The sequence below is a fragment of the Agelaius tricolor genome, unplaced genomic scaffold (assembly GCF_023055355.1).
Source record: "Agelaius tricolor isolate 1412-34295 unplaced genomic scaffold, bAgeTri1.0.p SCAF_2, whole genome shotgun sequence".
NCBI classification, from domain to species: domain Eukaryota; kingdom Metazoa; phylum Chordata; class Aves; order Passeriformes; family Icteridae; genus Agelaius; species Agelaius tricolor.
Window position 1 is genome coordinate 42623006 of NW_027269262.1, and position 15104 is coordinate 42638109.

General features: G+C 40.4%; 1 protein-coding gene across 5 annotated transcripts in view; it reads left to right on the forward strand.

Moving 5' to 3' along the window:
* Window positions 1-15104, forward strand: part of SPIRE1 (spire type actin nucleation factor 1) — a 126969-nt gene that overhangs the window by 54185 nt on the left and 57680 nt on the right. For all 5 annotated transcript variants that reach the window (XM_071456757.1, XM_071456786.1, XM_071456776.1 and 2 more), the window contains exon 3: window positions 861-1094. In XM_071456757.1, coding sequence (XP_071312858.1) covers window positions 861-1094 — 234 coding nt within the window. The remainder of the gene's footprint in view (window positions 1-860; window positions 1095-15104) is intronic.

Here is a 15104-nt window from a genome sequence, read left to right on the forward strand (position 1 = left end):
CTGTTTGAAATGCCATTATTTACATCTTTAACATTCCAGAGGCTTTGATAGTGCTCATAAGGAAAATAATGTCAAGAGAGAAAATGTGCATTTATCATTGCGGGATGTTCAGGACAATCTTTTCCTAGCTCACACTGAGTAAGAGGTCATTGGTTTGCTTTGCTCTTGACAGGGCACAAATAAGAAGCCTCAATTCAATGAAAAATTGAGGTACAACCTCATCACTATGGAATACAGTTGTTGGCAGTTTCAGTGGCAAATGTGTGCCTCCACAGCTGTGCAACAGGCAAAGGAGTCCTTGTGGGCTGCTGTCCCTGTGCTCAGTGAGTAATGCTGGGACATCCACAGCTATGTGGATGGATGGATCAATGGAGAGGCACAAACTGAAGGGCAGTTTCCAAGTGTCATTAAGCTGTGAGAGAAAGAAGGCATCTCATGTTAGTTTATTCTTTCTTTGAATTTCTTCCTACTGCCCCACAAAAAAATTATGTGTGTGCAATATAGTCTTAAAAAGGAGAGTAATGTTACTTTGAGGTTTGCAGTATCAGAAGGAAAAAGGGAAAATAACCTTAAAAGGTCCTGTTTTGTTTTTAAATTATGAATTTTTATTTCAAATATTGAAATAAGAAAGCTGTAGGTATGTGGTATTAGTTGCTCTTGCTTGTTCTATGCTGTATTACTTAAGTGCCTACTCAAGTGCTACTATAGGTATTAGCAGATCATTTTTCTCTTAGATTTTGATGGTTATTGCCCTCTCAGTTGCTGGGTCTGTTATACAAACACCAGAAAAGGTTGTTCCTCACTTGACCTCTTCGTTCATGTAAATGGCATTAATATATATTTCTTCTTTGTTTTTACAGGTTATTGAATCACTAGGGATTATTATATATAAAGCCCTGGACTATGGTTTGAAGGAGAATGAAGAGAGGGAATTAAGTCCTCCACTGGAGCAGCTTATTGACTACATGACTAATGCCACAGAAACAGATGGGAGTAGGGATGAAGGATATGATGCTCTGGATGAAGGAGTGGAGGATGAGGATGATGACAAAGAAGAAGTTGAGGCCATTCACTCCTATAAAGATGTCATGAAGGTACAGTAGTGGGCAGTTTATATGATAGTTCTGTCAATGAGAAAACTGTTTTCTGCATTATTTATTCTGTGTGATACTGGCTGTGTCATTTTCTGATTTCCCTGGTCCTTTTATAAGGTTTGTTTGTGAAAATAACATTCAGCATTATTTCAAGCTTGACAGTAGGCAACAGAAAATCCATTATCAACTTTAGCATTGGATGTGCCATTAACATCACAATCTGATTTAATCCCTGCACTGGATAGTCAGCCTTGCAGTGTAAACATCTGTTGAATTACTTTGTGTACTCTTGGATACTTCATGGTGTGTTTCAATTAATTCACCTTTTCATTAGCAGGTTATTAGGGTAATTATTTCTTATCAGTTCCTTCACTTGGCACCCTTCCCTCCTGAAGCACAGCAATGCTTTTGTACCAGTAGCTTATTTGGATGGAGTGAGTCAGAACACAGTATTTCACTGGTGATCGTTATGGTTGCAGTTCTTGACCTGAGTTGTGAAATTCAGAAATACAGCTTATGAATTTTAATTGTGACAAGTTCTTTAATGTTATCTAGGTGACTGTGAATAATCATTTAAAAGTATTACCTTTTCTACAGAGTAATGTGTGCATGTTTTAGAGCCCAGTGAGCTCTTATTACAGACAGAGGTATTAATAAGCGTGGTTGAAAAAAAATAGCATAATTGGTTTAACTTATAAATAATCTGATATTAATATAGGTTGGAAAACATTATGCTAACTTCTACCTGAGGACTGAGCCATTTATAGTGCTTCTTCATAAATGCAAGTCATAACTAAGGACCAGGAGCTTAGTGCACCACATAAATTAAGTGTCATGGTGGAAGCTGAGACTAGAGGAATGTCCCAAATAGCCCATCAGAACACACAGACACAGGAAAGAGACCCCACTAAAACGCTTCAGTTCTGCTGGGTTAACAGTAGAGAGAAACTCTTAGGAAACTGGAGAGGGAGTAACTTTAAGATGCTTTTGCATCCTCCTTGCGTCAGAAGAATTGATTAATGCTTAATGCCTTTGTTTTTCCACCCTCCCTTAGAAAAGCAGAGGCCAGAGGGAGAAATGAAGGAAATGTTCCTTTGCTCCCTGTGATGGGGAGGGCCTGGCTGGCTGAAGTGCTCTGCCCTTCAAGCCCTGCCCCTGCCAGCCTTGCTGAGTTGCTGCAAGCAGGTGCTTTGCTCTCTCGTCCCTCTGCCTCTCCCTGACACCCAGAGGGGGCAGTTGCACCCTGCTAAGCCCACATGTAAGCTGCTCCAGACATTCTTGAGGAAATTTAGAAGATTGATGGGATACATTCCTCCTTTTCCCTGAGTTTGGCAAAATGCTGTGAATTGGTGACAGCTGAAGTTTTTGATAAATGTTTTGATAAGATTGATAAGTGAAAGTTTCACTTAGTGCAGAGGTAGACAAGACCTTTGTATATACAGAGCTAAGACAGTGGCTTTGTGGAAGTGATTGTTTTGCAAGTTCTTTACTTGATTTCTGCAAACAATAAAAGATAAATTAGGAAAACTTTGCTGAACTCCTTTAGGTACACTGGTGTAGACATCCCTGAAATCAAAAGTGATAAGAAAATTCAGCAGGTTTCAATGGTTAAGGCCTTTTCATTTGGCTTTGTTAATATCTCTGCTAGTTTGAGCTATCTGCCTGTTTCTATGTTTTAAAATCAGCATCTTACCTTAAATTTCTTCATCTTATTTTGTTAATAGTTTTATATCATCCTGGACATGTATTGCTTCTGTGACTTCATCTTAGTGAACTGGTCAGCTGTCATTTGTACATCATCCTGACTTTTACTCCTACATCCCTTGGAATTCTCTTTTATTTCTGTTGTTATTTTTGCCTTAATTATGTGCTGCAGGCTTAACTCTGCAAATTACTTTTATTCCATGCTCAGTGTTATTACTGCATTGAGAGGACTAGAATGGCAGCCTTGTTCTGCCATATTTTGACATGACTGCAAATTTGCAAGATCTTTTTTTTCTTGACTTAATACCTTTTTATGGGTCAGACCATCTTCTGCATGTGGCTTTCTCTTATCCCCCCACTCAGCAGTGGTAAAATGTTAGAGGCTACACCCTTATTTACCCAGTGACTGTTTCACAACAGTAATGTGTGGTCTTGTGACCATGAGGTTCAATTATTTTAAGATCCTCTTGGCAAGACTCACTGCAAAGCTTTTTCCTCCACAGTTTGTAGTGAATGCTGAAGCAGGTTTGCTCATTGAATTGAGAACTGTTGTTCTTGCCTCCCCTGCATTCTCTACATCACGAGCTTGGAAAATGGTAGTGATGGCCTGTGTGCTACTAATACTGATTTTTAAGGTTTTTAACTATGTAGTCTCTGGTCTGGAAATTATTTCGTCCTTGAAAAGTGATTATATGGTTCCTCCTCCAAAAACTGTCTTTGTCCGGCCACTAAAACTGAACTTTTCACTATGAATCACTAACTTGGGTGAGCATATTTTGTGATTAAAAAACACAGAGGTAGTTAAGATATGTGAGGTTTTTCTGTAATGTGAAGTAAACAAGGTCAATCCTGCACCCTCCCCCTAGCCTGGAAAATGCTGAGTAATATGGCAAACACTGATTCCCAAGAACGGGGAAAAGGGTAAGTGCTAAATAGTACTGCCAAGATTATCATTGGCAAAGCCAGTGGGGAAGACACAGACAAGCTTTTGTGCTGCTTCTTGGTATATTTGGCTGATTTAGGTTCTGATTTCCTTGGCAGGACCAAGCTGCTGCCCAGACTTGACCTACTGTTTTTAAAAATGCATCTGTGAAGAGAGGAGACATTGGTTACCAGAGGCTTTTAGTCTTTGATATATTTCTGATTTGCCAGCCCTGCTGCAAAAGAAGGGAAAAATGGAGACAGCAAAGACTGGACATTTTCAGACAGATGCTTTCCTTGTTTGAGTCCCTCTCCCCACCCCATCCACTGTGTGTACACACTGTGCTCTGTAAATCTGTACGTGTGGGGAGTGCCAGGTTGGCTCTGCATGTACACAGTACAGTAATCCCAGGATCAGGAGCACAGGTTGGCAGTACACATACACCTTGGGAAGCCTTGGTCAACAGACAATACACAGGGAAGGCCTGGCATGCTGGGCAGTGCTGGGCTTGCTAAGGGTGTGGGAAGTCCTGTCATGTGGCACCTTTATCACAGCGTGGGGCCCTCCCTGATACTGAGACAAGATGATGTAGTTTATCAACCTCTTCCAGAGTATGCTCAAACCCTAATTCCACTCCTAATCTTTACATTATCACACTCCTTATCCCACAGATCTCTGCAGGCAGATGGTTTAAACCAACAACATCTTCCTGTTAACCCTGAGGCACTTTCTAAGCTGCGATTTATCAATATCTGCTGGCTTGAGCCCCAGCCCTAAACCCAGTTACAGTATTATACTTCAGTCCAGGTCAACACCCCTTTCTAATTCTGCATGTAAAGGTAACCTCATAAGGCTTTGATAGCAGGTTTTATTCTGTGCTGGTATTTGCTGGGCTGAACTGCCATCCTAGCCTGTCATTTCTTCCAGATTTGAACATCATTGTAGCCAAATGACCACTGCCAGTACTAGACTTTGCCTCAGCCCTTCTGCAGAGCAGAGGTGTTGTAGAGGTGCTGTCAGTTGTGCCTGCAAGTCACAGCACTAACCTTTGTCACTGCCTTGCTGCCTTTTTCTGCAGGTCTTGTAGAAGGTACAGAAAGAAGACAGCACCCTTCCTGAACCAGTATCTTTCTCTTTCTTATGTTCACCTTTCATCCCAAAAGTTAACTCAGGTTTTAATATCTGTAGCTAAGCCACACCTTCTTGTCTAGGACACAAATGCAGGTGGATGGTCTCTGGTGCTCGATGGCTTTGGGTCCCAGGTCTTTCCTAATTACTTGTAAGAAGTTCAGTAATGGTGTTTGTTAATTCTGACCAAAAATTAACTGTCATGCAAGTGCTGCTTCACAAAGGTGAATTAGTGGCCCAGGTCCCATCGTAAACAAAACTCATACATAGAAAATCTCCATGCTGACTTAATTTGCATGAATTTTTTTTTTAGAGCAGCATAGTCAGTATTGTGTTTTCTCGCTATAAGAAATGTAAACAAGGATGCAGTTTGTAATATTTTTATTGGTAAAAAATTATGTTTGTGCTTTGCAAAGAGGAAGAATAAATTGTTTCTCTCAACCTCAAACACTCCTTCTCTCCCATTTCAGTTTTAATCATTGGCATGGTGATGATATGAAAAACTTGGATGTCTAGGTGACTCATATGTCTTGGTAGTTCAAGGGTATGGCTGAAATTTACAGTGGTGATATTGATCTGCCTCTGTTTTATTTTGAGTACTCTGATAGTAGAACAGATCTACCATCAATGGCATGTGTAGGATTATAGGGGAAAAGAAAAATATGTCCTGTCTCACTGCAATTATAGGCAGGATAAGAAGATCTACATTTAGATCTAAGTATTTTGGAGACTCCCTTCTGAGTCTGAGGACTATTATCATATAGATGCTGTGACCCCATGTAAGTATAATATGGGAACCTGTCAGAGAGGAACCAGAAAATGCAGTTAAAAACAAGTCAGGGTATTTGTTTATGACAGACAGTTAAAGAGTTCATGTAAAGGAATTCAAAACCCCATAATTTTGTCCAGTACAAGCTTAGTAAGGTGCAGCTTTCTGTGAGTGTAATTCAGTTTAAGGCTGGGCTGGCCTAAGCATTTTTGTATGAGCCTGAAATTTATGCTTCATTTCCAAACAAGCAACTTGCAGTGTATGCTGTAACTCTGTGTGAAGATGCTGATGAGTTGGAAACTTACTGAGATGGTAAAGTCCCAGATGTTGCCAATTCATTTTATATTAAAAAGAAATGCAGCAACGTTGGCCATTTGTGAAAATGCTCAAAAAAGACAACAATTGATCCTTTTCCTTTCTCTTGAATTCTGTACTCACATGTTTATGTGCTAGTCTTTATCTCAGTGGATCTCATTTTAGAAAAACATTATTTTTGTCTCATGTGCATGGAGAGGCATTGAAATTACAGTGGGTTGGAAGTCCTCAGTTCTCTTCACTTTTTTTTCTCACAGTCCTTGCTGGCTTGAACAAAAATTTATCATATTCCACTTGGGGATCTTCAGTCACATAGACCGGCTGCCTGAGACCCCCTTTGTTATATTGGGAAACCTCCTGTCCCATCTGTTTGGGTCTCTGAAAGTGCAGCCATCTAGTTTTTGTACCTCTTAAGTTCTGAGGAAGGCAGGTTCTCCTTTGGCTGTTCCTTTTTTGCAGTTTAACTCTTTGGGGACTGTCAGCTAGAAAGAAACCCCAAAATCTCCCAGAGTGACTTTGTAAACACAGCCCCATCTCACACTGCAATGACAGGACACCGTTGGGTGGATGCCCCTGGGCAGTGTGGGCCTCTGAAGGTGCAGTTTCATGGGGCTGCTCTGACCAGGTAGACAGCTTGTGTCAGCACACCTCCTGGCCACCCTTTCTCTCTGCTGCATTGACAGAAGTGGGAGCTCTGAGTTCAGCAGTGAAGTCACAAGGACCAGGGCTCATCTCCTATGCTCAGGAGGTGAGCATGTGCTCAACCATTCCCTTTGGGACTCCTACAAAACAATCACTGAGACTGGACTAGCAAAGGAATAGATGGATCTTGGCTGAATAGGACCCATCCACAGGCCTTTTCTTATTCTTTCACTGTGCTTTGAGAGAACTGGGAATTGTCTTAGAAATGCAGTAAACCTGCTGCTTTTCTCTTGTCCAGGCAAGCCTCGTGCATCATGGCTATTCATTCAAAACAGTGTGTTTCTCATGTCTGTGCTGTCACCTTTGCTGGGACCTTTGTCACCTATGTGTTGTCAAAGCATCCCAAAAGTTTATTTGTTTGCCTTTGTCCTTTAATCAGTTCCTTCATCTACAAACACAATTGTGCAGGTTCAGAGTAAACAGTGCTCCTGGCTGAGTCGTGGCCAGAGCCAGTGTTGGAAGTCCTGTGCTGTGCAGGCCCACAGAGCTGAGCTGAGGACAGACTGTGCAAAATTAAGCAGGAGTGTCTCTGCATGTTTGAGTGTTTTTAATGTATGAGCAATATCTCCATGTGCTGGTATTAAAATAAAAGTATTTAACAATAATAATAGGGCTTTGATATAAAGGGCTTGTACCTGATGTACTTGCAAGGAAGTTGTCCCTCAAGACCTTGCTCTTTCATTTAAAAAGAAGAACTTTTTGTCTGCCTTACTTTAATTATTATTGGAAACATTCCTTCCATCAGTATGGGCTTAGATAGATTGGAGTGTCTTACTCCAGGCTGGGAGACACAACCAAATTACCTTTCCTGCAATGATTTATGGCTCACAGTAGCACATTTACACTGGTTTAAAAACCCTGTACCCATAATTCACTTAATTATACTGGTATAACCTGTCTAAGGTCTAAAATAGTCTGAGGAATCCAAGGAGTTGTCCAACAAAAACAGGAAACACAGATGGGGTGTTCAGATTATTTTTATGGGGAGGTTAGAATACACCTGAAATTTGTGTGTGGGCCCTTATGCATCTAAAAGAGGCACAGTAGGGCAGGGACTTTTTCCCTCTGTCTTTTTTATGCTGTGATTATTATAAATAATTTATACAAGGGTAAAAATAAAGTTCCATGCTTTAGTGCAGGTGGAAGGATTCTTTGGTGGTAATGGTGGCCCATAATGCATAAAAGGCAGAGTTTGTCATGATAGAGCTTCAGTTATTCCATAAAAAATACAAGTTTGAAAACATGAAAAGCATTCTGTAAGAAAGAATACATCTGAAGTATCAAAGAATCTGTGTGAGCCTGTGCTGCCTAAAATATACCCTGGAGACTAAAGTAGATCAATGAGTGTTTACTCTCACAAAGTATGTTCTGTTTGATCAGATTAATTTGAAGTTCTAAGTAATGACTGGAAATCAGGGTAATGGTCAATTAACACAGTAAAGCTGTAGAGACCCAAAACAAAGTAGGAAAAGAGCAGAGCCACAATTACAAAAAGGACCCATATCTTCTCTGCTCTGCAGATTAACTGCAGCACTCAGCAAAGCAGTGCTGCCTGACCTGGCCAAAGCTGGAGGGATCTGCCTGAGTCTCCCTCTCCAACTCTCAACCTCCCCTCTTCTCCAGGTGTTAAAACTGCTAAGTGCACAGAAGGCTGTGATGGGTTTTTCAGATTTGCTGTCAGCCTGGTAAAGGCAGTAGATCTGCTCAGAAAAATTAGCCAGGACAGCAGCTTGTCTTACGTTAGGATTTGGCCAAGGTTCATCTTGTCAGAATCCTTTCTACCCATGTAGGCTTGGATGTTTGTGGTGTTGCTGGCAGCTTTTTATCTCTGCAGGCTCCTTTAGCTACTTTAAAAGTGAAGGCCATTCTTACACAGGCTCACATGACATCTTCTATCATGCCTGTAAGGTGCAAGTGTTTGATTTATATTCCATGTGATGCCAGCATCCCACAGGGGATAACCCATGAGGGATTTCCAGTGTAGCTTCCCAGGACACCCTGTATTACTTACATCATGTGTGGGATACGTGTTTCAGTGGACAGATAAACTAATGGTGACATGCAAAACTGATGGGCAGTTTTCTCATGTAGTATTGTGTGCTGCTGATTCCCAGTGACTGCACACACTGACCATGTTCAAAACAGCAGATGAACTTATTTCTGCAGTTTTTATGTTGTGCATCTGCAGCTCATTTGAAATAGGCACTGTGGGTGTTCTTGTAGCTCTAGTGCTCTACAGGTATGAGAGAAGCAGGACTTGTGGGGTGAGGAGAACTTCATTAGTCTGACTGATTTAGCTGGGGTAAAATATGTTACACCTTCCAGGGTGAAAGAAAAGGTCCAATGGCAGAGTCTATGAGTGCTGGTCCTCTATAAATTGTGGAGACCCTAATTCTCTGAGGTGTTAGAGCATCACAATCCATCAGCCTATTCAGGAGAGAGTTTAAGAGGAAAAGTGGCTGTGGAAGTTTTGCCTTTTCTAGTTCTTGCCTGGAAGTAAATCACTGAATATGAGTGTGCTAAGTTTATCTTGCTGATAGCAACTATGTAAAAAACAATGTGCATTTCAGTTGTCAATGTTGCTAGTCCAGAGTCACTTATAATGGTATAATTGCATTGGCAAAGAAAATAGAAGCAGCATAGGTGCTACAAAATTAACTCCTTACAGAGGCATATTGTCCTGTAACAGCAACATGAGAAAAATAAAGAAACTGAGGGAGGGCCCTTTAATTAAGCCACTGTGATCTTCTTGCTTTTGAATTATTCAAGAGGGAGCTTTGGGCTTGAGGCAAAATTTCTTTTGGCGCATTTATTTCAGTGCCAGTAACAGTATAAAAATAAATTAAGCATTTGGAGGAAAGGTCATAGAATTGATTTAAAAATACCATTAATTGTCCAAAATAATAATCACTTTCTTTTATCTATGTATTTTTTTTAGTATGCTCTTGACTACTGTGCTCCCATTATACTATTTTCTGCTCCCTTTTGCTTAGGGTACTGTTGCATGCTGTATTTTAGAAAAATATTTAAGTGAGATAAGGCCATTTGATACGAAGAAATAAACAGTGTCTGCTAGATTGTGCTGACCCCTGAAGATTCACATCTAAAAGGCAGGATATCATATTTATCCCAAAGATTGGTCTGAAGACAGAGCATGTTTTGCATTTTTTAGTAAAAGGTTTTTTACAATAGGTTTTTTGTTTAAAACATTTACTTCCAATGTCTCTAAATAGTATTGTATTGAAGTACTGAAGCACTCCTGAGAGGTAGCTTTCAAAAGATTATCGTCTGCAGGATGCATGGCCCTGAGTGTGTTTTAAGCGATCAATTTGTAAATATTTTTAATGAAATAACAGAATGGCAAAAGCAGTATTCTTCTGGGTGATGGCTTCAGGGCACTTCTCATGTAGTTTCAGGTTTGCCTCACTGCAAACTTTGGGCCATACATTCCAAAGCTTCTTCATGCGTGGGCTGGGTATGCAGAATTGTGGAAAATGATTTGAATGTTTTAACCTGGCAGTCTTTCAGATAACTCACACTAGTCTGTGCAACTGAATCAAGTGGTCCCAAGAGATAAATTCTTTGAATCTACTGAGCTTGGCAGAGCTTTTACTGAAGGGAATGTATAGGGCAGCCTGGATGCTATAGAAAGGTAGCAGGCATGGGAAATTAGGGATTTTATGTGAGGAGGCAAAGCAAACTGGCAGCACTGAGCAGAACCACGAGTAGTTGTTTGGAGATCCAAACTAAACCCTCTCAGGAGGAATATGTAGCTGAGGGATTGACAAGGACAGAGAGCTCAGGGATTGTGCTAAGGGCAGGCAGCTGCACACAGTGGCAGAGCCTCACACGCTGCTCTCAGTTGGCTTTGTGTAAAGGCTGGAAAGAAGGCACTAGGAGGATGCTTTTCGGAAGCTTGGGTGAATGGAAAACAGGCATTTTATTGCTTCTGCACTGAAGAGAGAACAAAACCCTTTGTTTTGTTATTATTTAGCTATTTATCTCAGAGAAAGAGGCTAGAAACTTGATTTTAAGCACTAGAAAAAACCAGGCATTTGTTTTGTAGTTATTGCACTCATGTCGGCAGGGAAGAACATGATACTTTGGGTGATTTAAGCCAAAAGAGAGTTGTATGGTTGGGGTTTTTGGAGCAAGTTGGCTGGATTTGGGGTTTTTTGCCTTCTCTTAGGACAAAGCAGGCTTGGAGTTGGGACAAGAAGGTCCTAATGAGCAATTGTATTTGTTTTTTCTTTTTGGCATGCCAAGATTTCTTGATGTGAGCATTAAGACCAACACTTGCTTTAAATCAGCAAATTATAAACTGATCTCTTCTAATCAATTCACATCTCCCAGTCTGTTATATCATACTGTATGTAATAAGCCCCCATTTATGTATTTTATACAGTCAGATATACTTACATAGGTAGATGTAAGATATCACTATCCTCAATCCACCTTTTGGAAAGGCAAAATTGTAAGGTGATGTTTAAAAACATGACAGTGTTAAGTGAAGAAAGTGAGCTATAGGGCTTGTTTTTAAACCAATCTTCTGCGGTAGCATGTGATATTAAAAAAACAACAAAAAAAACAAATGAAAAAAACTGAAGTTCAAACCAGTATTAGCAAGATTTATTAAGTCTTTTCATGTCTGGACAGGAGCACCATGTCACACTTAGAACTATTTTTAATGGCTCAGAGATAAAAAAAAAAAGGAATATGTTTTCTAGGCAACACACATTTGGAAATAAAAATACTCAGTGAGTTAATTTTGTCCTTGTGTTTGCCCTTGTGTTTAATTTCTTATAAACACATATAGAAAGTGAAGGGATTCTTGTACCTTAGCTTGATGAAGAAAGCTGGGGACAGTTCCCATAAATCCCTTCAAAGTAATTTTAAAGCAGCTTTGAACGTGACAAGTGTTTAAGTGAATTATGTTGATAGACAGGTTTCATTAATTAAAGTGATGTCATTTGCTGTCTTAAACAGTTGTCCTGATTTTTCATCTGGGGCAGTGTAACTGGAGGTCAACATGTGGTCAGCTTTACTTTGAAAGTAACCACTGTGTTCCTTTTAAAAGGGTGATGTCAGTCCCTTTCACATTTGAGTGTGCTGGTCAGCAAAGGAGGGTGCTTATTGCAATTTCTTGCCCTGGTAATGGTGCCTACTGTGTTTGGAGCCAAGGCACTTTGCTGGGGACTTTCCAGTAAGGTCTGGTTGCCAGAGACACTTGGCCTCATGGTGTCACTTCAGCAGAAGTGCTGAAATCTGTCCACACCAGAAACCTTTAAAAACCAAACAGCCTTACCTCAGAACACGGAGTTGGGCTTACTTTCCTGCCTTGGAGAGGGAGAGAGGGAACATCCCTGCTCCTTCCAGGTGCTGTCCTGGTGGCCAGGGGATGGATGGCACCCACCTCCCTCAGCCCGGCTCTGTGGTCAAGCGAGCAGGTAGAACAGGATGGGTGTTTCTGTTGTGTTCAGGACACTTGCTGCTGTGCAGGTGAAACTCAGGAGGTTTGCAGTCTCTGGGCAGGTATTGCTTGTGCCTGGGTGCAGGGCAGTGAGCAGCTGAGGGGAGATAACCAGCAAGATAACTAGACACCCCCCACAAACCTCTTTTGTCTTACATGCCTACCACAATAAAAGGATTATTAATTTTCTTTACCACTCTGGCAGATAAAGCTAACCTCTCTTTGAAGGTAATTTGGCAGCTATCTAGGCCTTTTAATGAAGGTGCTGCAAGCAGAGTGGTTTTTTGGCTGCTCCTTGCTGGTGTCATGCAGAGTTTGAGGGAACTGATCCCCCCTTGCGTGCCCTGCCTCCAGCAGATTCCTTTTGAAGCCATCTTTCTTGTGGGACACTGAGGTGTACTTCAGGATACTGGCAAAAAGTCCTTTAGAAACAGTTTTGGGCTTTTTGACAAAAGAATGATATTTTAAGTTATCTTTGCTGACAGAACAATCTGTGAGCTTTAACACTCAGCAGTTTTACACCAGACTTTTGGTAGATGTGATGGTAGATCCGAAATTCGGTTCAGAGCTGTTGACTAACTCCAGTTGAGGCCTTTTGCCAATGTCTTAGGGATGTCCCTGTATCCATTGCTATAAAGTTCAGTATAAAGTTGATGTTAAATTGCTTTTCATCTTTCTGAAGGTAGCAACATTTGAAATAGATGTATATACTTGCATTTCTAGTTACTGTACTTTGCTCTAAGTCCTGGATTTTAGAAATATGACGGCTCTGACTTTTAGCCTTCAAAAGTGGTTTTCTTATGAAAAATGTTAGTATAGAAAAGAGTTGTCCAAGAGTAACAATTGGTCTTTGAGTACATGCAGGAGAGTGCTCTAACATGATCACCCCTTTGATAACCTTGCTCTCTCTGGACTGAGGTCACCACAGTATTAATTGCCTTCCAGAGATAAAATTCCCTTTTTATTTCTGCTTTAGAAGGCATTGATAGACTTATCATGTAAAAGCATCAATTTCAATGGACATGTAGTAGATGCCTCTGCAAGTGCCAGGGGTTTTAAAGGTAGCTTTGAAGTTGAAGAACTGAGCTGGGAGTTCCTGCCTGACTTGTAGAGATATATCTTTCATGATGTGTAACTGAGAACAGGTAAATAATTACCTATGGTGCAGGTCCTTAGAGTACTTGGCACAAAATTGTTTAATTATTTCAAGGGCTGTGTTTGAAAACAAAGCAGTCATGCAGCACTTGACTGGAGAACTAGTAAAATGGTTTGCCTACCTCCATTTTCTCTTTTTCCCTTCAGATAATAAGATTTTGATGAAGAGTTGGCTGGTAGCTGGGGTGTGGTGTGTGGGGTTTTTTTTGTTGTTGTGTTTTTTTGCTGTTTGCTTTTTTTCCCTGAACTATTCTCTTTTGAGGGCCACATCCCTTTTCGTGAGGAACATACTTGTTTCTACAAGGCTCCTTCTCAGATGAGAATGGTAAGACTTATCTGATATGGTTGAAATAACATAAGGTACAAAATTATTTTATGCTAATTAAAAGTAAGGTAATAAAGGTTGGAAAGATTCTTCAAATACTTTAAACTATATATATGTTTTCCATGCATCTTTTTCTGAGTGCACAAGTAAATTAATTTCCAAAAGAATGCTCAGCATTTGAAAGTACAGGGAAGTTTATTTGAAAATTAAACAAACTGTGCTCGTGCAGTCAGAGATTGGCCCAGGTGCATGGGTTGCCCTACTTCTACAAGTGGCATATTTTGAAATAAACAAGGTAACTGTTAGAAAGGACAGCCAAGCCCTAAGGAAGAGGAAGAAATGTTCTTGTATTCAGTTTATTAGCAAGAGACAATCTCTCTGGTTCTTCAGCTTGGGGTTCCCATCTTGTGTTGAGGTCTGTGTTGTTCATCTCTTTTGGAAGCAGAGACTCATTGCTCTCCCCTCCAAGCAGTCATGATGTGAGGAAACTAATATATTTTAAGATTGCATCAAGAGATCAGCCTTTAAAATGTGCTAGAATCTTCACAATCTCTTAATTGGGAATAATGAAGGTTATATTTTGTATATATTCCTATGAGTTCAGCACCTAAGATTTCAAGAAAACCATCAATTACTGCAAAATGCTTAATAATTCACTACAGCTATCCATCCTAAATGTTCACATAGAGACCAAGATCGTTTGAGCAGAGAGAAGTTCAAATGGACCAACAGAGCAGAGAAAAATATGCTGTAGCGTCATATGTGATTTGGTCAGCGACGGCTTTGATCCACAATTTTTTATTTTCCATTTCAAAAAACGTTCCTGACCAGCCCACTGGGCTTTGCATTGACCTCAGCTGCACTGACAAAAATAAAATTTGTAATTCCTAATATCACAAGGGAGAAAGAATATGTGTGGGCATGGACTGCAAGGCTGTGACAGAGCCCCAGCAGCACAACTACAGTCCCCACAGTGCAGACTCAGCACAGTTTGGGGTACATGAGCTGGCCTTGAATACTTGTCAGAGTGGTAAAAATGCAGTGACAGAGTGGTAAAAAAATGCTTTTACTCCTGTTGCTGCCAATGGCAATAAACGTGTGGAGGCAGAGTGAAGCAGCAGAGTTGTCTTTGCCTCAAGCCCCTGAGCATCCAGGGCAGGATAAACACCATCTGCAGTCCCTACAGGTGGTGAGTCCCACCTATGGGCAGGGAGTATTTCAGAGCCATTGGCTCCAGGTAATTCAATTTCTAGTAATTACCATACTGGAGACAATTTCCAGGAATGAAGTGTGTGTAAGGAAAATGACAAAAAGGGGCACCATCACTACAAACAGAGGGAACTGAGGAGAAAATAACACCTTTAAACATTTTTAACGTTCTGCTTCATTGGATATCTATTCTGTTTGAATAAACAATTATATATATTCAAATCAAAATTACTTAATCAATGTAATCAATAAATTGTGGGTTAAATAATTTTGTTCATACCTACCTTAGAGTGGCATGTTTAACATTTATG